Raw genomic sequence first — 25,592 nt, forward strand, 5'->3', positions numbered from 1 at the left:
ACTAAATCACTGTAGTGTCCAGAAAAGAGGTTCTCTGCTAGTCATTTTTGGGACAACAAAAAAGAAATTCTGCTAGTCAGACTCTGTTATGTGTGTTAATGTGTTATTTATTTGCTGGGCAGGACTTTAAGCTGTTTGGGAGTGTAATGGACCAGCCATGACACTGCTGAGCTACCCTACAGATCAATTTAATCAAGTATTAAACCGGTCATAATTTTCAAAATAAAAGCCTCAATGGTGAACAATTTCTGCATCATTATTTGAAAATACAGAAGTGAAAGAAGAGAATAAAACAGGTTTGATTTAGTCTAACATTTTTGTTCCAAAAACAGCTCAGACAGTTGTGTCTGCAGGTGGCCGGAAGAATGCAGTGCTCTGATTGGCCCAGCCCACCTGATCATGTGACCGAAAGCAACAGGCTGGAAGATGGAAAACACAGGAAGATCCAGCGTTTAAAGCTTTGTGAAGTTAGACATAGACAGGTAGGACACAACCGGAAACGGCATGATTTATCTTTCAAACAACAATACAAATACGTTTCCCCCGTAGTTTAGAAACACTGGCTCTTGGTAATTGATCCTGACTCACCTGACACCAGGAAACAGATCTCAGGACTTTTTTTGTAGTTTGATAGTTGTTTGAGTGACGCCACCATTCATTTACTTTTCTCGCTTATGGCACGTTTCTATCGATCATGATTCATGTTATAGCAGGATACGCACAATATGACAAGAAGAACGACTGAATTTTGCGTTCAATGCGTATTCATGTTGAAATGTCAGTTTTTATCTCTGTGGCATCCGCCACAGGCGTCGCGCTAGCCCGTCAAAGCTTTTATTTTTGAAAGATTGACCGGAAGTTGTAGTTGTGGTTGAGGGAGATTAACGTTCGCACATCACATGATATTCTTCTATTCAGTAGTTTTGCTGAGGAATTATCCAGAGCTACTGTGGCAGGACATGGGCTGCTTGTGGGGGTTTGTGACTGCTTTTTAACATCATGTCTGCGGACTTCGCAGTCTGATGTCCAGGTTTAATACGCTGGTGTGAACTGCTGTGATTGATGACGAAAGCACACTATTCTGCTATGTAGCTAGGCAGGCGGTCGGGACAGTCAGGAGGCGTTATCTTCTGATAAAACCTCTGGAAACATTTATTATCATTACATTGAAGGAGCAAGCCGGAGTTTGCAATTATTCAGACCCCTCTGTGAAGTTGTGAAGCTTGTGCGGAGGCAAGTTTCACTATGACAGAGCGGACTCCTCTCCTCCACTACCGCCTCTCCACCAGCGTCAATGAATCCGAGCAGCGGTCACCTCCGGCCGGGCAGGCCCCGGAGCAGCACCCGGGCAGCCCCAGGCAGAGGTCCGCACATCAGCGGCAACCGAAGAAACTCTCCATCTTCTTCGGTGTGGTCATCCCCACCTTGCTGTCGATGTTCAGCGTGGTGGTGTTTCTCAGAATAGGTGAGTGCCGGTGGTAACGGACGTCCACATAAATCACTGCACACTGTTTTCTGACGTCTCAATAAGAGAGGTACGCCAAACCCCATTCAAAACTCTGAGATGTTAATGCACAGCTAATCACTGAGGGTTCATAATGTATAATATTACGTTTTTTTTTTTTTCTAGGAGTCACTGGTGAATTCGGTGTGCAAGCAAGTCATCAAATAGTTGTTTCATTAATATCAACTCAATAAGAAATCCTCTTTTATCTGAATAACATTTGAGGTCCACTTGTGAGCATGCAGACCAGTTCAACAAGTAGATGTTTTATTGAATTAAAGTTGTGCTCAATGACATTCAAACTGATATGATAAATCCATTTAAAAGTTAAAAGCAGTGACTTCAGGTGTCACACACACCTGCACTAAACATCAGGGTCCTATTTCTGCTTCAGTCCTCTGTTGGCCTCTGGTGCTGCTGTAGTTTGAGATGTGTGATTTGCAATCACCAGTTATATGCAAAGTGAGTTTACCTATTTGTACTATGTAATTACATTCAGCATTAAATGTAGCTAAGCATCTAACACAGTTTTGCATGTAACATGCAAAGAATTCCCCCAGTGAGCAGGAGAACGATCTCTCCTTGTTTACATTTATTTAGTAAGAATACAGTGATTGACTGGACTTTTTTTAGTTTTGAATGCTACGTATAACCTAATCTCGGATCTATTTCTTGAGGTTTAAATAATAATTTGAGCAGTTCAGAGAGATGCACTCTGGCATGGACTGATGAGCTTCAGATGCTCAGGCTTTTGATATTTCAGTCACACAGAACAGATTCGTTCTAACATTTTCCTCACAGTGTTATTATTGGTAGTGAAGTGTAACTCATTGGTTTCTACAGGTCTCCTTCAGAGTCTTATTGCTGTGGCGACACCAGGTCAAGTTCATATTAAGGAAGGATTTCTGTTTTTCTATTTCAAGGAAATCTGTCTAGGGTTAAGTGTAAAACTAGCTGAATTATGAAGTTTGTAAAGAGGGTGTAAGTTCCAATTTCCTGTGAAAAAATGCGTGAAGCTAGTAATCGTATGTCATGCAATCCAGTTTCACATTTCTGCTGTCAAAACATAAAAAAGAAGCTGACAACGTAGATAATCTCCTCTTCTAACTTTGCTCTGTCTGTTCTGGTTATTACGGTCTTGTGCTCGTCTGTTTTTTCCCTGCTCTACCTCTTAGTTGTTTTCTAACTCTCTCTCTCATTTTACCCCCTCCCCTGCCCCCCCAGTCTCATGAGATGTCAGCTGCTGTGCAGTGGACACGCATTGTGAACACACACACGCACACGCACATGCACACACTCACATGGACACACACAGTAGCTGTCTGTGTTGTACTTTTAAACTAAGGCTCTACACAGGAACTCACAGTCGTTTAATTGTGGATGTGAAACTATTGTAGAATCCTCAGCTGCGAGAGCCTCCACATACGTGAAGATGAAGAGACAGATGTGTTGTTGCACAGTTTATCTTTAAAGTAAAACACGGTCTAACATATCCCAGCAAGTCAAACTGAATGCTGTGTCCACGGCTGCATTCTTGCCTTTTCCATGAGATTTTGGTTCCGATGCTTTGTGATCATGCGACACCCAGAGCAATGCTGTAGATAAAAGCAGACCATGAAAATGGTAGCATTATGCTGTTAGTCACATTTACTGATCGTATATAAACAGCTACAGTAGTTGAAAGTGGTGATAATGCGTAAAATGTGTCTAACATGCTGTAAAATGGCACTGACATCTTTTCCCACACTTTGATTAGATACACATGACTTTGATTATGAAGATGCAAGATTTTAGTTATTTTAATCAACCATCGCTATCATCTGACCTCATTTTGCACATTATGGGCTGTATTAAGACGGTCTAAAGCGCAGCACGCAAGTCCGTTTAGGGCGGTTACCTAGTCCAAGTCCAATTTGCTGTGAAACAGCGGATAATCTCGGGGCGCAAAGTGCGGCACGCGGCGCAAAGAGGTGGTATTAACACTCTGAATTAGTCATGGATGTGTTTTGGGCGAAAAATTAATTGATCATCCTGATCAATAACAGTGGGATGAGAGGGTGAAATAATTCCATAATGAGGAAAATATTAATGACATTACCTGCATCGATCCTTCAGCAGCAGAAACAATATAGGAATCTCTACATTAACATGCGCATTTGTGCACGAGGAACAGCTGATAAACTAAATTGATGATTTAAAACTCCTGACTCGTTTCCTCTGGAGAGTTTATAACTACAGCTTTCAGTTTTGCTGATTAAAACGAGCCATGATATTTGTTACAGTGACATGACTGCGTTCATGGAAATGTTTAAAATAACTGAAGCAGCCTCTCAAATCATAAAATCAGAGTGTATAAACGGTGTGAACCCGCCTGTGTAGTGCAGTAAACAGACTGCTCTTTGACTTTAGACCAGCTTTTTTGTTGGTGTCACTTCCTGCTGCCTCAAGATAGCAATCCACCATCAGTGCGGCTGACCACACCTCACTTTAAAGGGCGCACAGGTGGGCGCAGGTACATTAGCTATTTACACAATGTGGGCGCTGGGTGTGAGGACAACTGCGTCAGTCTGAAACTAGCAATGACACTTGTGCTGCACTGTGTTCCGCTTTGTGCCTGGCCTAACATAGAGCCCTATATGTTAGGGAGGGGTATTGAGTTTTTTTGAGCAATGGCCAGATTGATAAGTGTGAAATCCTGTCAAGCTGTGGCAGAGTTCTCGATTGAGCAAGTATGTATAAAACATATAAGAAATCATCTGAAGAATTAGCCTCAACTTTGACTAATTAGTTAAACAATCTTAGTAAGAAGCAGGACTTAAAAGCTATGTTAAAAGAAACTTAAAGCAACTTTTAACAAAGTCAAGGTTTTTTTATAGTGCAGATTGCACTGACTGAGTATATCTTATACTGAATGAGTTTTTGGGTGATTCTAGACAAATGGTCATTCATTTTGCCCAGTGTTCGCATGATTCAGTACACTGTAGCATGCAAAAGGAGAGCTTATATTTGCCCTGCAGTTATGTTGACACTAGCAGTAAACACTCAGTAACCAGTTCATTAATTAAACTGGTACCTGAGCTTGCTGCTGAGGTATTGACAGAGGCACCAGTCACTACAGTGCAGCCTCCAAAGTGACCACAAACGAAATCATCTCTGCTGAACATTGTAATATCATAAACATCACAAAGGGAGAATTAACTTCAAGAATGCTGCATTAAAATGCATTCATTTTAGATGCTGTTAGGAACATTATTAATCCAAATCTAATTAGTGAATTATAAAGGGGGATATAAAAATGATTAAAGGATACATCTGTGATATGTGCCTTTCTCAGTCTCTAATCATGACTAGACGAAAGGTTTCCTAAGGCGATACGGCATGGAACTCTTAAACGTTTTACAGAAACTGGATGGTTGATCGTATTCATGCTGAATCCACCATTTCTTTAATATTTTCACGTAGTTGTAGTTAGGTAGTGACAGGAACAGACAGTGTATCTTATTAATCTGTCATCATACATTTCCAAAATATGTGACCTGCCTTTGCTGGTCACTCCTGACGGATTTTGGACCTCTCTTGAAGAGGACGTGTTATGCCCATTTTCAGGTTCCATTTTATTTTTATTTGGAGTTACTACTAGAATAGATTTACATGCTTTAATGCTCTATTTCTTTTTGTGTATTGTCCAGTGCTGCGGCTCTGTGTTCACTCTCTGTCTGAAATGCTCTGTTTTAGCTTCTGTCTCTTTAAGGCCCCCTTCCCTTCTGTTGTGATTGGTCAGCTCATGCCTGCCTGAGCCAGCACCGCTAACAGTGTCTCCGATCAGCTCTGACGATGTGTTCACCACATTATTTACGTGCCAAACTAGCTGCTAAGCATAAATAATGTAAATGTGTGGCATGGTGACGAAGTGTGATGTCAAGAAGTCCCAGTATTAAAGGCGGGACTACTGACGAAGCATTTCAGGCACTTCAGGAGCATTTTTTGAGTGGAGCTCCCCTTGTCAAGATGTTTTACATACACAAAAACCTATATAACACACTGAAGGAAAGGGAAAAACAAAAAAAACAAAAAAAAAATCAGCTGCCTTATACAAACCCTGATTCCAGACGTCAGCAGTACAGACAGAGCACAGAGAGGAAATTGGAGTCACCTTCAACATGTGACCAGTTTCACTTTCAGAGGGACTGTTGAGTCATTTTGTGCAACGGTCACTTTCATTTTGATTTCTTATAACATTTTCAGGAATATATTATTCATCATAAACTGGAAGCACAGTTCTTCCTCTTTGTAGTTCTCATGCCACACTGAATGCTCACATTGTCAGTGCTCGTCCTTGGAAAGAATAACTTCCCTCGTCAGCCACTCTGATGTTACAGCTAATGCTGAAGTTCTGCTTTCGACCAGCTGCTCCATGTTTGTCTCACTGTGTTTTTATTTTCCCTGACCAGGCTTCGTGGTGGGACAGTCCGGACTGTACCAAGCCATCGCCATGTTTCTGGTGGCCTACTTCATCATCTCCATGACCGTTTTGTCAGTCTGTGCCATCTCCACCAATGGAGCCCTGGATGCCGGGGGAGCCTATTGTATCCTCTTGACATACGCACCATCACATGACAGTCAGTATCAGGAACATCGTCAAGATACCAAGAACACACACTTGTAGAATTCCTTGATAGGCTCAGCAAAGAGAAAGTGCCCTCATTCTAGCATTGTGTTACTGAAGTATGTAGCATTGTATGTGGCAGTGTTTGTCACTGACTGGCGGACTGATATGTTTGTTAACTGCACTATAGGACATTGTTTGCTACGTTCGATAGGGGCCAGTATGTTTTGCTGCCAGGAGTCTGGTCATTGAGCCCACACAGTGCTGTTTATCAGTCAGGACAGGCTGTTTCTATCGTTGAAACATATTAACACGTACAGTTTTGACACACAGACTGTGCATTAAACGGCATTGTCTCCTTAACATTCAATTGTTGAAGTTGTCACTTACTGTAGATGATTTGTAGAGAAATAATACTTTAAACATGGATCATCTGCAGTAATTAGCACTGTCCCCCAACACATAGTATGTCACAGTATTTTAATTGTGGAAGTAAAGTTGTATGAAAGTAATCTATGTTTTTATATTTACACACACTATTATAGTGCTTGTCAGGACTGTTTTGACTGTGAATACTGTGAAGAAGCAATCTGAAGACGACACTTGGCTCTGTGGAATTCTGATGAGCATTTTCACATTTTTTGACATTTTATAGAGTAAAACAATTAATTGATAAATTATGAAAATATTTAGTAGATTAATCACTAATGAAAATGATTGTTAGTTTATCTTATCATGTCCTTTACCCACCTCTGACTATAATCCTAAAAAATGCAGTAATTAGCTCTAAATTAATCTCTTAATCTCAGTTAAATTATTTGACATTTTCCGAATTTGCTTATTCACCAAGATTGATACCTCTGTTATATCTGTCTGTTGAATATGAAGCTACAGCCTGGAGGCAGTTCGCTTACCGCAGTGACTGGAAACAGGGGAAAGAGCTAGCCTTAGATCAGGAGGAAGGCAAACTAAAATCTAAAAGTTGTGGTTTGTTTCCCTCTCTCCTTCTGTAGACAAAACGCACCATAGCCAAGAGCATCTCCCCACTTCACTCATGTCAACCTCTTTGACAGAAATGGGTTCTATAAAAAGTTTTAAAAACTCACCTTTTTCACAGTGTATCCAACAACCAAGTTCACTTTGCCTTAACTTCGCTCAGACATGATAAGTCGAGCGTTGGGGCCAGAGTTTGGTGGCAGCATCGGCATCATGTTCTTCCTAGCCAACGTGTGTGGCAGCGCTCTCTATGTGCTGGGTCTGGTTGAAGCCATTGTGGCCACCTTTGGAGTGCCAGAAGGTGAGTTCAAGCTTGGAAATGATTGTATTGGTTTAGAAAGATGATTTTATATACAGTAGATTTAGCTTACAACATATTACACACATTATAATACACATTACATACAACATCTTTCATCCATCAATCCACTATATGTATTTGCTATACTTTTAAAATATCAGCAGGGTTAAGAAGTAATACTGAGATGATCCGAAAAGCTCAGATATTATTGTATTATTGATGAAATAAAGCTGTTTTTAAAGTGTACAGCAAGCGATTCTGGGCAAAAATTGTTGATTGTTGAGTTCAATTTCCAGGTCGATAAACTATCCCTTGCCGCATAATGCCGCCACAGTGTGATTTAAGAAAGCATGCTTGCAATCCGCAATCAAAAGAGGCATGATGTGAAACAAAACAGTGTTGGCATCTAGTGTGATATTTTTTAGTGTCAGGCAGTGCTTTGTAAAAATGACACAACATGGCAATAACAATCATTTACTCTCCCTGTTATATAGCGGTTGATTTGACGACACAGAAAATGAGACTCATTTATCTTTTCCAAGAATCACATGCTGCACCTTTAAATTCACCAGTTCCAATTTTCATTCTGTGCTGTAATGTTGTACTCTTAAATACATCCTGTCGATCATTTACAAGCAGTACCTTTCCCCTCCTCACCTCCTGCCTCCACACCTTTTACTTTCTCTAGATGGAACTGTGGCCACTTCTCCCTACCAGGTCCTGCCATCAGGCTACTGGTGGTCTCTGCTCTACGCCACAGCTGTCCTCCTGCTGTGCCTGCTGGTGTGCCTGGTGGGAGCCCACATCTACGCCAAGGCCAGCTTCCTCATTTTCCTGGTGGTCATGTTTGTCCTGGGCACCATCTTCGTCAGCTTCTTTGCTGTACACCCTCGTACCGTTGTCCTGCCCAGTACTGCAAACCTGATAACCAATGGAACGGGCCCCGTGTTTCCAACCACAGCTAACTTCACTGGCTTCAAGTTGGAAACGCTGCTCGGGAACCTGTGGGGTAAGGTGGATGAGGCTGGGAGAAAAATAGCTCTGTCAGCATGTTTGAAGATCCTCATTTGATCTGTGATGTGTTTAATTTTTAAAAAGGAATGTCAATGAATAATCGGTTAGTTAGTGTTAATAATTGAATAGATTTAAACCATGTTAATCAACATTATAGAAGACGAGAGAAGAGGGATGTGAACTGCCTGAAATTGTTGTGTGGTTTGGTTGTACTTCTGGGTTGCATCAGCTGTTCTACATTAATCTAGCTGAAAAGCGACGAAAAGGAGTCGAAACACTGCAACTTTCATTGAAATCATAATTTAAATTATTGAATTCATTGTTCAGATATCTAATTTACATGGATTTAGTGGCAATTATATTAGCCATGCTAGCAGTTTAAAAATGCTGATGATCAAGCTGTTGATTGTTAACGAGCCCAATGTTCAATTTAGGAAATTCCTTGAAATTTGTGTCTTTAGTTTAAAGGCTGTAATTCAAACTTACGTTGACATCAGGACAATGCCAGACTGGAAGATTTGACAAACTTAAAGAAGTAATTTTCTGACTGCATAAAACTGCCCCCCAAGACTGGGCTGATGGGTGACGTAATGCGAGTTGGGCGGTGCTTGTTTTTGGCTTGAAGTCAGTTTTGAAATGGGAAACAGTATAGTGGCCATATCGAACAACATTTCACTAAAATATGTCTCTGTAAACACTTAAGAGAAATGGACTATGAACAGGATTGTGGCTATTTGATCAGAACTACCCTGTTTTACAGTTTGAGTTATTTCAGCTTGTTTTCACGATACACAAACAATATGATGGCCACTTCATGTCCACAATATTTCTCCATTGCATCTTACCACTATGTTCAAATGTTTCTGAAAACAGTTTAGGTGAGAAATAGGCAGTGTAGCAACAGAATCTTGGTTTATAGTTTATCAGCACTGTCTAGTTTAGACAGTTTGATCAGAGTTTAGTGAGACGCCGCTCCCTCAGTACGAGAGAGGGAGAGCAATGGCACTCTATCACGATCCGACTACTCTATTTGTGTCCGTGGGTGTGGGCATACAAAAATGCAGAACAACAATCTGAAGTTGATTTAAAAAAGTTTGCCCGATGAGTGGGAGGCTTTGGGTGCAGGCAAAATAGACAGAAGTTTAACATTGTTCATTTGCATACACCACTAAAGTTGTAGTGACACAAAGCTCTTTGAAAAGTTCTTGTTTAAATGTGTATGCAGGTAAGAGGTCAACAGTAGAAGGTTACATTGACCAGTTTAACCACTACATAATGGTTGAAACCAGCACTTTGGGATATTTTTTCTCAGAGGGTTTTAACAAGCATTGTAATTTACAGCTTTTAACAGGGTTGCACAATGCAGTCGCTCAATTCTGTTCATTTATTGAATTGCAACAGGCCTAAAAAATATTGTAATACAGTTATTAATGATAGATTTGTCACTTGATTCAATGTGTGAAAAATTTAGGTTTGGAATTTTCACTTTAAATAGTTGCGTATTGGAAGTATGGCCTCAGTGACATAGTTTATTGTACATCTACTGTACATATACAGTATTTCAGTAAATCCAAATGCAGAACTTGTATTGTCATTTTCCATTGCTGCCTGTTTTTACACATTGGTTCTTGTATGGATTTAAACAAGATTTAACGTTTCAATTAGTGAACTTCAGAGGGGCTCTTTGCGCTAAGATAAGCTAAACTAAGGTAAGCTAAGCTGCTCAAAGTACCTTCACATTCACTGTACAGACTCGGGTGGTATCGATCTTCTCATTGAGCTTTTGACCAGAACGCAAATAAGTGTATTTACCAAATTTTTCTATTCCTACTATTCCTTTTAAGAAAGATGGAGCATTTCACACTATCCTACTAGATCCCAACTTCATTTATGTGAATGCTACATCAACCTGTAGGACTCACTACTGCAGCGCTAAGGACATGATCCCTCACTGGCTTCCCACCAATTAACACAGCTGAAATCAGCATTGCAGAGCCTCTGCAGTGGTGGCGTGAACTTTTTGCTGTCACCATTGTGTCCCCGTTTCTGACCATACATAATCATTTCCTACACTGTTGGCAGAGAGTGGGTGTTTGTATTGATCTGTAATTAGGTGTACATGCTCTCCGATTCTTGACATCCAGGGAAAACTAACCAAGCACCCCACTGTGTGTGCAGGGATTATATCCAAGCATATGATTACTAAGCTAATTGCTGTAACTCGGGCATGTACTCAGGCACACGTGAGGACTATTACACTTTAAAGCTTTCGATAATCCCAAGATCTGACTAAATGGAGCACAAACGCACACAGAGACATGTCAAATTCTAATTTCACATGTTTACATTAGTTTAAAGAGAAAAGGGTAAATGTGTTTAAAACCTCCATGGATGGTTTCTGAATGTGTCTAACAACCTAAATGGTTTTGTTGCATCAAACTGCTGTTGTTAATATTAGCTTTTTGATATTTTCTTTGTTTTGAATCAGTAAAACACAGTAATCTTTTTGAGTTAAGTTCTTGTTGGAACCCCCCTGGTAAAATTGGTATTATTGTTATTATTATTATTAAAAAGAGAGTGCTTACTGAATTTAAAGTGTCAGTCATGATCCACGTTAGACTGGGATGGGTTGGATTGGTTTGGGAAGATATTGCATGTATTTCCAACTATACCCATACAATCATAAAGATTTGATTGAGAGAGTAGTATGAGTATTTTGAAGAAATAAATCCACCATCCTGTGATGAAGTAGATGCCACTCTGTAAACAGCAGGAAATACGTGTAGAGAATGCTTTTTTTCAAATGCCATAAAAGAAGATGAAGTCTGGCTCCGAGCAGATACAGTTGAGTGTCGGCCAACAAACCAAATGGAACTGTCCGTTAGAAGACTGATGATACTGATAAAAGCACAACAACGGTAACTTATCTGTTATCTCTTCCCGCAGCCGACTACACTGTGGATTACACAACAGGATATATGATGACATTTGCCACAGTTTTCGCTGTCATGTTTAATGGCTGCACCGGCATCATGGCTGGTTCTAACATGTCAGGTAGGTGAGGGCAGGTTGTGAGTGGGTGTGTTTTTGTTTCTGTGACCTGATATTGACTGATTATGATCTGTGAGCTAAAAATGAACACATGTGAACTGCTTTATTTATCAGGGGAACTTAAGAATCCAAGCTACTCCATCCCACGTGGCACCATCACAGCTGTCATCTTCACCTTCATCATCTACAATCTGCTCTGCGTACTGGTGGCCTGCTCCTGTGACCGGTCAGTCACACACACACACACACACACACACACACACACACATGCGCTAAGTAAACTAGCCTTACATTTTCTTGTAATGTAGCTTCATACAGTGGATTTCGGCACCTCCGTGGCTGGTTATGGCAAACAAGAGTGAAGATAAATCCAGTTTTTAATCCCAAAAGTTTCAAAACCTCTATACTCTCCTTGACTCCTGGTGTTTTCCTCTAGAAGCTCCAGGCTTCGGCTGTCTCCTCCAGAGCTTGCTGGCTCCAGCTGCTATCTACAAGTTAACACTCCTTAACAGAGTAGCTCGTTATTTCAAAACACCGGCCTCTGTCTCTCCACACCCGTCTTTTAGTCCAATTAACCGTACAGAAAGTCATATTGTGTGTCAGATATCTTAATTAAAATCCTCCAAAAGGCATCATCACCACAAATACGGCCGAGTGCCTGCAATTAGCTGAGGTGAAGCCGAGCAGACAGATCGGGGCTACCTGTCACTCAAAGCTGCCATCCCCACAATTATGCTTAAGTTTAAGCCTTAAAAATTATTTAAACAAGTGAGTAATATAAAAATGTACCACACCCCCCCCCCCCGTACAATTGTCATGATGGGGTAAATTAGGTATAGGGACCAAACCGTTTTTTGCACTATGCTGTAAACATGTTTATTTCTGCCGTAAAGTCACCTTTGGAGCCGGCCTCAAGTGGCCATTGGAGGAACTGCTGTCTTATGTACTTCGGGCATTGTCAGGGCAGTCAGTGAGTGTTGCTAGCTATAGTTGCTGCGGTTTGATTTTTCTCCTCCGTCTCTTCACCAGTGCCATTTGCAACTTTTTATCAGACATATTCTCGATTAGAAGCAGCTATACACCGACCAGTTACAACATTAAAACCACTGACAGGTGACGTGAATAACATTGATCATCTCATCACAATGCGATGTTCTGCTGGGAAACCTTGGATGCTGGCATTCATGTGAATGCCACTTGGCACGCACCACCCATCCAAACACTGTTGTGGACCAAGTACACCTCATCACAACAACACTACCCGATGGCAGTGGCCCCCCAGCAGGACAATGTGCCCTGACACACCGCAAACACTGCTCAGGAGCAGCTCGAGGAACACAATAAAGGGCCCAAGGTGTTGACCGGGCCTCCAAATTCCCCAGATCCCAATCTGATCGAGCATCTGTAAGACGTGCTGGAGCAGGTCTGATCCATGGAGGCCCTACCCCCCACCATACAGGACCCAGAGGATCCACTATAAAACGCCCTGGTGCCAGACACCACAGGACACCCTAAGAGGCCTGAAGTCCATGTCTTGACAGGTCAGAGCTGTTTTGGCTGCACAAGGGGAACCTTCACAACATTAGGCAGGTGGTCATAATGTTGTGGCTGATCGGTGTATAAGCGAGAGAGGTGTAAAAAAAAATACTGCTGAATCATAACAACAGGTTGTATATTGGCAGAGAGTTTTGTCGACGCAACAGTTGGACTTTGATGCAGTTACTTCGTTTATGTTCGTTTGGTGTGGTCCAGGCCCTAAGGCATTATTCCAATGTCCCCCTAAGGCCTTAAGCCCTGAACCCTCACTGGCTTAGCTGATGTCATCTAGTAAGTGTTTGAGAAGCTGCAAGAGGCTTAAATGATATGAATAGGAATGGGACACTGCGACATTTCAGTCTGTCTCGTTGGTTTGAATCACAGGGAGAAGTTCCATAACAGCGTAACATTTAAGTGTGAAGACTGGGGTTAAGGTAAGGGTTAGGCAAGTAGTGGTTATGGTTATGGTTAGGGTAAGTCTTCAGGAAATGAATGTAGAGCCCAATCCAAATGTTCACACTCAGACTCAGACTTATACAGTTCAACAAAGTTAAACTCCAAGCAGTTTAACTTTGTTGAAAGGCATTCATTTATGCTTTTGACTTTTCATCTTCCCATTTTCATATACTTGTCTTGGGTTTATAGTATTTCAGTATAAAACACATTAAGTTATATCATTTACATCTACAAGCAAACAAAAAGCAGTGAAACGACCCATAATTGAACATTAATCCACACAGACCCAACAAGGTAATTAAACCTTTGGGTTGATAAGAGTACAAGTGTGGTGCTGTAGTAATAGATACAGCAGATGAAATCCAATACTCAGCGGCTATCAGATAATGCAGACAGGGTTCATTTTCTGCTTCACCAAACAGAACTGGAGCATCAGAGGAGGCCAATTTCAAAACCATCTATTCCGAGTGAATGTTATCCAACACCAGGTGTCAGATAATCAATTTGAACAACTGCAGCATGCTTGAAAGAAAGGGGACAAAATAATGGAGACACAATACTTTGTGACTTTGTGCAAGAATGACCAGTGTGACTCCATTCAAGCCCATTTTTTGACAACAATTTAGTGAGTCAGTTTTTTTTACTGCATAATGCAGTCCTAATGCAAATACTAGCACTTTTAAATGTTAGAGTAGTTGCAGCAAAAAAAGCCCATGCGAGCACACTGAAAGCTGGCTGGATCAGTCTATGTTCAACAATGTTTGACGCTTGCAAATAATATTCATGAAGCTAAATGTCCATTAATTCCCTAGTTTCTGGTAAAGCTAGTAGAGACCAGATTAAAAACAAAACAGTCAATTAAAGTGAGCTGCTCTAATGCTCTGACTGGCTGAGATTCATGCACATTTTAACACTCCGTCAGGTGAAGCAAGTGTACAGGCAGACTTAGGAGCAGACAGAGCAGGGAATTTGAGAAAGGGCAACTGAGTAAAACTGAGTGGGAGGTTATAATTTTGTACTTACACAAATAATTTGTCTAAGCACTGAATACGTAATTGTTTCCCATCAAAATATTTGTGCATTTGTAAATTTTGGTTACCGTTGTGCAGCCAGGATTGAGACACAATTATAGCTTATTAGATGTGATGCCATGAAATGGGGTCTTAAAAACATCTGGGGCACTGTGCTCTGATCTGTGGATGGGAATTCTGTCTTGAAGGATTTAGAAATTCTTTCTTGCAATTTTACATGACAGCATGACTCGCCCCTTTGAACAGTTTTTGTGGAGATAAGTGATGAAACGACAGACGGAACAATCATCCCTGCCTTTAGTACATCTATCAGTAGGTCCATTACAGCACGCTTACACTGTAGCATAAGGTATATTCAGTGATCTAGCTGTCCATGGTCTTCCATAACCGCCCACAGTCTCTTTCTGGGTGGTATTATAGCATAAAACATTTATTCATGTTCATTTACTACACCTGCTACACGTTAGCAGCCTGAAGCAAGTTTCCTGGTTTTGAGTTGTGTTAGAGGACAACTGCTACTTGACATGGAACGCTGTGTAATTTTAAATTAATAAAAATACATGTTTTGAATAACAAATATTTGCTACCCACGGGCTTGAACAGTTTTTGGTTTCTCCTTCACAGAGGATGGTAAATGTACCCAGCTCGCTTTTACAACGAGTCTTGGCAAAAAAACATGTCAGATCATATCAAGATGTCCAGAGAAACGGTGTAATCCACAAGCCTGTGTAACACTTAAGATACCAATGTGGTGAAATATGAAATGAAGTGTTAGCAGGCAGCTAACAATCCATCATGGACACGTGGGTATTTCTGGCGTCTGTGTCCCCGCTTCACTTCACTCTTAAAGTTAGTGTGGAAGAGTCTTAACCTTGGTGTTGCACTAGGTGTTTACTTCTTTTTCTTTTCTTGTTGTCCCTCTCCCTCTCTCAATCTGTCTCTCTATCTGCTGAGTGCCAGAGTTCAGTATTGATGTAGCTCTAAAGCCAGTGTTGCCAAGGTGCTAAACTGACATGACGGGGCTATAAAAGAGCATTGGAGATCAATACTGCCATCATTTACCCTGCTGCACCATCCCCTCTGCGTCCACACACACTCACTGATAAGAGACAGTTTCTTAACACACTTGCTCCACCTCTGCAGTACTCGATCTAGAATCACACATACTACTTGTACTTTAGGTTAGTGTATGCTTAAATATGTTTTCATCTATTGTAGATATTTAACGTAGTTGTCCTTGCTAAAAATATCAGATATATAGTTATTTATTATCAATGATGGCAGGGGGCAGTGCCAATATTTTAAATTGGGACTAAGTCAGCACTGAGCCCCTGCTCACATGACCCAGCAAAGAGGCCACAAAGATCCCTCACATGACCTGTGTGTGTGTGTGTGTGTGTGTGTGTGTGTGTGTGTGTGTGTGTGTGTGTGTGTGAGTGTGTGAGAGAGATGGGGGCATTGTTCACACTTGGAATTAAAATGTGTCTCAGTCAGAAATGCACAGCTCTAAACACATTTGTGGATGCAGTGAAATCTGGGCACTCAGGCCAAATCTGGGCCACATGAACACGTACAGCAGCAGTTCCCAACTAGTAGGCCAAGTATGTATACCTCAGAATGTAGGCTACTTCGGTGGTGGCCAGTGGGTAAATGGAAATATTGCAGAGCAACTCAGCTAATTTGAAAAAATAGAAAATATGTTTAGATCAGAAAAACAAAAGGAAATTAAAAAGTAAGCTAATCGAAATTTTTGGCTGAAATAGATGGCTAAAAGAAAATGGTTAAAATAGTTAGCTATAAGTAATGGAGAAATTGTTGGAGCAGATAGCAATTGATGGATAAACAGTTGAAATGGTTAGCTAAAGTAGGCTACTGAATAAGAAGGCTAGTTTAAATAGCTAAATGTAGAAATATATATGAAATAAATAATAATATATGAGCTATATAGCTACAAGTAATGGATAAAATAGTTAATGTAATGGATTAATGGTTGAAATAGTGAGCTGAAAGTATTACACTGTTGCAAAGGTTAGCTAAAAGTCATGGATAAATGTTAGAAAGCCTCCAGCTGCTACCAGTCCATGGTGGTAGTGGAACTAATGCAGACTTGACCAAACCAAACTCTTGTTTAATTAAAAGTTAAACAACGTCCAGTTTAAAATCAACTCAGATCAACACATAGGCCCATGTAGGTCTACATGACGGGTGGGGGTGTACTCCAGGTCACCTGACAGGGCTGTGGGTGTACAGGGTTCAGACAACATATACAGTATGTAGTCTTGACTAAGTGCACCCCAATTTATTTGGTTCTGTCAGACCACTCAGAGTTGGATCATTGAACCGAGGTATCACAGAACCACTGCAGTTCCCTCTCTAGCAGTATGCCTGAGAGGAAGTGTGTGTGTGTGTGTGTGTGTGTGTGTATGTGTGTTTTTGTGTTTTCTTTTATGTTTGGCAGCAGTTTCCCCATTGATACAATCAAACAGAAGCAGGTTAGTGGACTTTGCCCACTAGTGGTCACACGAGACATTTGATTCACAGTGTGTTGCTGGCTGTGAACTGTGGCTGGATCTAGACACTATCTGGACACATGACACACTCGTGTGGACTGCATGCCCAGGCCTGTGCTGTTCCAATTAAATGAAGCTCTCCTTCAACTTTATCAGTGGAGATTTGTTTTGTTCGGAACCATTCTTACTGAAAGCAGCAACAACATATCACACTGTGTGCATACTTTGTGTGTGTGTGTGTGTGTGTGTGTGTGTGTGTGTGTGTGTGTGTGTGTGTGTGTGTGTGTGTGTGTGTGTGAGAGATGGAAATAGATTATGCAACACTGCATTATGTGGAAATCTGGTCATAAGACTTGATGACTTACTGTAGACAGGAAAGGTTAAAGATTCATATCAATAGACAGATTGGTATAAAGGAAGAGAGGTATGTGGTAGAAAGTGAAACACCAAGTTCCTCAGAGCTGGCAGCTGCTAATTATGAAACACAGAAGAGTTAAACATGGCGTGTAAAATCCTGTTTTATTGTCACTATCTGCCTTATCTTCACTTAGCTTGGAGTCATGTGGTTTATTGAGGCTTACCAGAATCCAACTGATATGAGCGTTATCTTGCCGGAGAAAATGAATAATAATTTCTCAGAAAGGAAAATTGTCTCTGACAGGATATTTCCTAATTGTGCACTTGTTTCTGTTTATCCTCATGTGGGCCAGATGTCTGACTTTGTGACCTCGGAAGAAAAGATAGTCATTTAAACTTCACCCAGTTACTTTATTGAGTAGATTTTCTCATATGCCTGAGTGTTTTTCTCATCTTGCTTATACATAGTGGTTTATGCAGAATTTCCTATGTTGCGTAAATGAATCTCAGCATGTAATAAAAGCTCAATGTTGGAATTTACTGCTTTCACTTCCCCAGATTCACATACACAATGTGGCTGATTGTGCAGAGAGGAAAAAGTCACCGGACAAAAGTTGACACTTAACCCATAAGAATGCCCCCATTGACTGGCCAGCAGCCACTATCCGGAGATGACAAGTGGGCCAGTAGTGACAGTGTCAGGTCCCGCTGGTGAACAATTTATTTTAATATCCACCTTTCATTTTCTAATGGAGGATGTAGGAGCTTCTGAGCATTACCTGCTTGTAAGCTGTGTGCCGCAGGATATTTCATCTTCTGCTCGCAGAAAAACATTTTCATTCACCGCCGTTTCTGCTACATTAAGTCGGCTCACTCCTGGAAAAAATATTACCAACAATACCAAAAGTGCATCATAAAACTTTATTGATTTTTCTGTAAGGAAATTAAAAAAAGACTAATATTTATCATAGCGCAGGAATAAGTAACATCCATTTACCAAGTGCAAATTGTTTGAGGAATGAGGGGGATTCTGCTCATACATTAGAAGTACAAGAGCACATACCAATTCAAAGAAAGCATTTCGTGGAAATGACCCTGAGATATCTGTATACAAACAGAATCACTGTGCGTTGACTGATTTATAAAAACATAGGCGCTCAGCATGAAGAGAAACCAAAACCACGAGGGCGAAAAATTATCTTACATTTGTCTCATGCCATAACCAAATAACACACACGCTGACACACAAGCATGTGTCAGGCCGGCGGGCAGCAGGTTTCTTGTCATTAAAGCACACACACGGACAGGCTAAGCAAATTATCATGGATTAAAATATGACCGCTTCAATTAAAGTCGTTCGTCATATTATGGCGCCACCATGCTACATATCAGGGAAGCCGTCGCACCTGAGACGAGACTCGAGGGAAACTGTAATGATGGCGGTATCTCATTATTGTTGGATGTCACTGTGGGACCGGGTAGTAGAAATATGTTTTCTAACCTTTAACTGTAACAACCCTTATGGAGCGTTTATATTGTACAGCACACTATAATGTAGCTGTGTAAGGATATTTATAGAGTTCATTAGTATGCAAGTAAATCTTTGCAGGGTTGTGTCTGACTTTTCCCTGACAGGGGTGACCCATGTGGGGCACTGACTGACACTATCATGCAAGCACACACACACACACACACACACACACACACACACACACACACCCCCCCCAACAGAATAAATTCATCATTTTTCATAACTTCTTTAAACCCGCAATCGACAAGTTTTCTGCCTCAACATCATTATGAAGTGAATTTTGATTGCACAATGTAATGGCTATAGATCAGGGGTGGGCAACACTTTTTTCCAGAACGCTACATATTGGGCAATTGAGTCGAACCTTAAACACATAGTGCTGAATTATGTTAAACTACTTCTCAGTACCAAATGCAGAACAGACGTGCAGCACTGAGTGAAGAAAAGATCAGGCAAATAAGAACTATTCATGAACAAACATGTGGCGTTATACTTCACGTAAAGACCACATTAACTTATTGTCTGTCTAATAGATAAAACTGTAACTAACCTATGAGAATGAATTACTGTTAGATATTTGTGACTGACAGCATGAAAAGCAATGCCTGCCCATGTAAGTCAGCCCGTTGGTAACAGCTGAGACGCTCACCTCTCTTTGCAAAACCATCAAAGCGATGTTGAAATGCACAGCACAGAGGACAGGTGTGTACCAGCTAGTGGTAATCTGGAACGTGACTTGTTGAAGTTCGATCATGTCTCTGTCTTGACGACCGCTATTGTAACTTGAGTGAGCAAGAGTCAGCTTCAGGCCTATTGTCCAATAGAAGTGTAGACAGTTGGACTCAAGCTAAATGGCAATGCAGACTCACTTTAGTCGTTCGCCTCGAGATTCATTTACGCGCTGCCTCTTATTGACTTTTTGGAGATAGTTTTATTTTTTGAAGTCCTCGTGGGCCAGATTTTGCCCATGTGTGTTATAGATTAATTACACCATCAGCGTTTCAATTGGTTTTCTATAAACCTCACTTTACAATTTTGTCTGCTTGGCACACAGTCACGCAGGAAAAGGAAGGTTAACTGTCGATCCATTTCTATTAAAGACTAAATTATTGAATAAACTCGCGCTGAGGGGGGAAAACTGTCTGTTGTCACTTTAAGTACCATCATTACAGTGTCTTATAGTTTCCTACATTCCTGTTTGAATTTAAAACAACATTTTTAAAACATTGAAATCATTTAGCTGTGGCTTTTGTCCAAAGTGACCCTACAAGAAGTACACTTACAAGATTTAAAGGATAAATAGTCCCAGTAGCAATCATGACAAAGCAGAGTGAGAAAAACAATTGCCATACTTAACGTCCTTAAAAAAGCGCTTGTTTCTCCAAAATAGGCTACATACAAAAGAAAACAAGAATTTTGTAAACACATTCAAAAATACTTCTCAGGCACTTGTTTCTAACTAAGCCTCCACCTCTTTCTGGGCAGAAGACAGAAACCCAGGCCCTCTGGACATGTCCCCACCCCTTTGCCACAACCTCCTATCAAGCATTCAGACTGGTCTATAAACAGATAATGAATGACTGTCAACACAGTCAAACATAGCTGTAATCATATTAAAATATATGTGATTCACACACGATCACAAACTTACAATTTGTTTGTGTTTACAATGTTCAAAGTAATTAATTTTTATACATATGTACAGATAATGTAGAGATACACCTATCATTTCTGCTGCTGGAGGATCGATGCAGGTAAAGTCATTAATATCTGCCTCATTAAGGACCCTATTATTTCACCCTCTCATCCCACCGTTATTGATCAGGATGATACTTTTTATGACCTATCCTGCCTGATCCACGGACTGAGATCCACACACACAGAGGGACGTGTAGCAGCGCCCCTCCTCCTCCTCCTCAGTTAAATATCAGTTTATTTTTTCATGTGCAGTCAAACAGATGGGATGGGACAGATGATTGTGAAATGGCGGGGCAGAGGGTCCAGTTAGCTGAGGATCACGTCCCTTTCCCTCAGCGAAGACGGGTGCCACCGGTTAATATGTGTCAGGTCCTAGGTCACCTGGCTCTTAAAGGAAATGGGAGACGACACTCGCATTGGTTTGATTTATGTTCCACCCAAAACACACCCATGACTAATTCACAGTCTAAATACCACCTGTCTGTGCCGTGTGCCGCACTTTGCGCCCAGATTATCTGCTGTTTAACTAGCAAAGTGGACTTACGTACACACCCTAAACGCACAGGCGTGCTGCGCTTTAGACCGTCTTAACAGGACCCAAGGTGTACTTACTAGATTTCTCCCTGATCTAAAGGCCTTCATCAGAGGTTAGAGTTGTCTCAGTTGTAATTAGAGAAATAAAAAAGCATTTATACTTCACTAGATATAATAAGCATAATGGACATAATTATGACTATGAAATAATGATTATGCTTATTATTTCATAGTCATGAAACATAATAGATTCTTGCAGCTTCACAGAAGGAGTTAACAAATGGAAATTAGATAAATCGAATGATATTAAAATGCCTGAAAGAAAATGTCAATGTTTGGCATGGCACAAGAATTCAAGTGACATCGATTTACCATGTGCAAATGGAAAATACTGCTCATTCTTTATTAGTGCAACATGCATCAGATACTGAGCATTTTTTGAAAATAAGTCTGAAATATCTTTACGTAAACATAAAACATATATTTATATTCGCTTACAACTTAATTATAGTGTGTTCGAAACCATTAATTAACTGTTTATACTCTTCATTAAATAGTTACAATACATTGGAAGATTAAAAGGCTGCAGTCATGTGACCGAATGTGTTTAGTATGGTACTAATGCTGTGTGGTTACATGTTTCATCACAACTGGTCCTATATGTGCTGACAAATGTTAAAGCGAGTTTTCACTGATGGTTCTTAATAAAAGCTCAAGGAAAATTCAGTGCCTGTTGTAGTTGCTCGTCTTGTCCAAGGGGTGGCAGTCATGCTCTCTTACCAACCAGCCATGCTCCCTTAACACAGAAGACTTAGAGTGACAAACTAACCTTTACATAAGTTCTTCTAAATTGCTACCTTCTGCAAATTGTAGTTCTGCATCATAGCTTTAAAAGGCAAAGCAGTTAAGATCATATTTTTAAAAGTGAATGTCAAAGCAAAAGCTATTGAAAATAATTGTACCGCACGATATGTGCCTCTTTATAACTGCCTACCTGTGTGTGTGTGTGTGTGTGTGTGTGTGTGTGTGTGTGTGTGTGTGTGTGTGTCACACTGATGCTGTGAGTTCGGTACATGGGGGGATGTCAGTGTGTGCTCATTATAACGAGGTATGAGGTTGTTTAACCCATGGCCAAAAGCATCAGCCAGTTCAGACTTAGTCTTAACATGACTTATTACATGACATACCTCAGCAGCTATTACTCCTCCATTATACTCTGTCTGTGGCTCTGCTCACTGCTCACAGCATTCCTGGAGAATCATGGCCTGATGGCTTTGTTGGGTGATTTTTTTTTTTTGTAGTGAGTCACTGAATTTCACAACATTTTAGAAATACAAATACACACTTCTTGCACACATTTAAATATGTTTTCAGAAGCATCCCAGCTACATAATTCAACTTCTATTTGGATTTTACACCCACTTCACAGCGGGATCCCTGTGACTGTGTGATTGACTATGCAGATGCACTGACACTACTGAGTGTGTACGTGTGTGTGTGTGTGTGTTTTTTTTAACAGCCGTATGAGCGCATTTTCTGCTTCACAGCTATTAGCGCTGCAAAGAGAATGAAGTTCATTTGGATGTGAAAGCCGTACGCGTGGTTTCCAGGTCACCGTTAATAGAGCGACCCCATATTTTGTCTGTTTTTGAGATTATCGCTGATGATATGCCACTACGGTAAGAGGGCCGCTGATGATGGCGATGAAGGCCGAGGGGATGTGAGATAGAGGGGAATCTATTAACCTCATGTGACCAGCTAGCCAACCATGACAGATTGCCCTGTCCCTACTTTATCAAGCTCTTTTGATAGTGTGTGTGTGTATGGCTTTGGAACTTAAATCTTAACAGTGTTAGCATGAAGACTCATTCTGTTGCTCTATCGTTTTTTGTTCTGGTATTACTGGTTTCATGCCTGAATATTAGCTAACTGGTTTTGTGTGTGTGGGGGAGTTTTGTCTTGGCTTGATTGACTACATTTTGTGTCTGTGTTTGTGTGTGTGTGTGTGTGTGTGAGAGAGAGAGAGCTGGTGCTTATACCATGCACACATGTGCTTCCACAGCACTGTGCGTCTGTGACCCGTGGGCTAATCCGCCCCGCGCTATAGAAGCTTTTGTATTAATAACGGACTTGATAATTATATTAATTTGAATCTGCTGGGCCTCCTTTTGTTGTGCTATCTCTGACATGCAGCCTTGTCAATGTGTGTGCAATCCGCACCCCCCGAAGTGCCTCTGTCTCTCATCTTACTTCTGCTCACCCCCTTCCTGCACATACTGCATCTAATTCCTCTCACTTTTCCAGAAAAGCCCCATTTTTCATCACAGCACTTTTCTTTCGTCACTCCATCCTCCAGAAAATATATTCTATATTTCCGCTGTGTCTCTTGTCTTGTCACCCACACACTGTCTATTTTAATTCCTGTTTTCTTTTTCTATATTTTGTCCTTTTCCCCACCCCACTCTGTTTGCCTTTCAGTCATAGACTTTTATTCAATTTTGACTCATTCAGCATCTTCTGTCTCCTGTCTGCTGGATCTTCCTCACAACTCTGAAGCTTTTTGAATGACTCGACAACCTTTACCTCCTTTCCAATCTGAAAAGGGATTAAAGATTCTTGGCCATAGTTTGTAGTTTATAGAGGTGAATGTTAATGGTATAAATCACCAGTGTCATCAAGATATGATATTGATTCTTTGGACAAAGACGCAATGTTTGCTGATATCACAACGTAGGTAAGATTTCGATTTGATTCAATTCAAGGGGCCTGCGATCAATATGAGTCGATTTCACCTGCCAATTTAACACAATCAGTCAGAAGAGGCTGCCACGCTGTTATTTTCTGCTTTTGGCAATAAAATAAATACACAGCACATAAAGAAATTGTACATAATTTTTACCAGTTAAGTGCAGTAAAGTTTACTTTCATACGCTCAACTAACACACAGAAAACATGGCTGAACAGCGAGAACATTTAACAGAAGGTAAAAATGCAGCTCAACAAGTGTCAAAGAGACACTATTAGTCCCCATTATTAACTTAAGCCTATGGAATTTTACATTGCATGAATTAGTCTAGCAGCTAGCAGACTTTTCCTCTGCTCATTGCTTAAAAAGTTACATGTATTATTTATACTCTTTCTTACACACTGCTGGTTTAAGTCACTGCATCTCCTGACGGAACAGCACAGAGGAATTTCAGCCTAACGTTGGTGAAACAGAGCAGCTAATTTAAGCTAAGTTAGTGGACTGCTTAGTGGACTGCTTAGTCAAACACAGTAAAAGACATGTACAAACAATCTCCAGACCCCAAGAACATATTGATGTCTTCTGGCAAATTTGTTACAGAAGTATGCACTGCTTAAGTACACGATCAACTAAAGCATGTTGAGCAGTATTATTGAATGTTTGGCTTGTATCTTTATAGAGGGGACCTGTGTGGTGCCAGTCGAGGCCGATGTCTCCCATCTGGTTAAATAAATAGTTTGACATTTTGGGAAATAAGCTTTTTTGCTTTCTGCCAAGAGTTAAATGAGAGAATCCATCATTTCACTCTCATGTCTGTTTGCTAAAAATAAAGGTACTGTAAAACCTGTGGTAACAGCTGGCCTACCACCAGCTCTACGGCTCACAATTTAACATGTTATATCCCTTTAGTTTCAAAAACCTACGTGCAAAAACAAGCTGGGGTTTTATGGTGAGATACGTGCAGGAGCTTTATCATGTGAGGGACTTCCTGGACTCCTCACTTATTTGCTTTAACTCTGTAAGAAAGCAAATACGTGTATTCCCCAAAATGTCAAACTCCTCGTTTGGTTCAGCCTTGTCCAGGAAAAAGTCAAAGAAACAGATTCAGGCTTATCACACTTCACACTTCTCCTGTCACTTCATTTGTTTGGAGGTGCAAAGGCAAAGTAAACATGAACGTGGTTTTTATGTGTGCATTCATCACCTCTGCTCATTCTCAGGCTTTCTGCTCCTTCTTGTCCAGACTCTGGCCATTGTAAGGCAACAAGTCCAGCATCCCTTCTCCCCTCACCCTCACTCCTTCCTTTTCCCTCTCCTCCCTCTTTTCCCCTCTCCCTCCTTTATTTTGTCTTGGCACTATCACCCCACAGCAGCATTCTTGGCTTCCCTTCCTCCTTTCTACCTCCTCTCCCCGTCTATCATTCATCCATCCATCCACACGGCCATGTTGCCTCCTTTTGTTATTCACCCCGTATCTCTCCACTGCAGAGATTCCACTCACTTTCGCCCCCTCTCTCTCCTCTGTTTGTTTTTGAGGATGGGGGGGTAACAATGGTGGCAGTGCAGGCCAAGTCTTTAACAACATGTCCGGTCTGTATTAAAAGCTGCTGGGATTGAAGGGAGAGATGCAGGGATGGAGAGCAGCAGCGGGAGAGAAGAGAGCGGGAGAGTGACAGTTGTTTAGATGTCAGGCTTTTTTTCAATTTAAAATGGGCTGGCAG

General features: G+C 40.9%; 1 protein-coding gene across 1 annotated transcript in view; it reads left to right on the forward strand.

The window, feature by feature from the left end:
• The first annotated feature begins 907 nt into the window (after positions 1-907).
• The window catches only part of LOC311256405 (solute carrier family 12 member 9), a 70,570-nt gene continuing 45,885 nt past the window's right edge, over positions 908-25,592 (forward strand). Inside the window, exons 1-6 of the mRNA XM_084351459.1 lie at positions 908-1,465; positions 5,956-6,090; positions 7,270-7,407; positions 8,096-8,416; positions 11,368-11,475; positions 11,587-11,698. Coding sequence (XP_084207585.1) covers positions 1,246-1,465; positions 5,956-6,090; positions 7,270-7,407; positions 8,096-8,416; positions 11,368-11,475; positions 11,587-11,698 — 1,034 coding nt within the window. The 5' untranslated portion in view covers positions 908-1,245. The remainder of the gene's footprint in view (positions 1,466-5,955; positions 6,091-7,269; positions 7,408-8,095; positions 8,417-11,367; positions 11,476-11,586; positions 11,699-25,592) is intronic.

The sequence above is a fragment of the Pagrus pagrus genome (assembly GCF_965226575.1).
Source record: "Pagrus pagrus genome assembly, chromosome: 4".
Classification (NCBI taxonomy): domain Eukaryota; kingdom Metazoa; phylum Chordata; class Actinopteri; order Spariformes; family Sparidae; genus Pagrus; species Pagrus pagrus.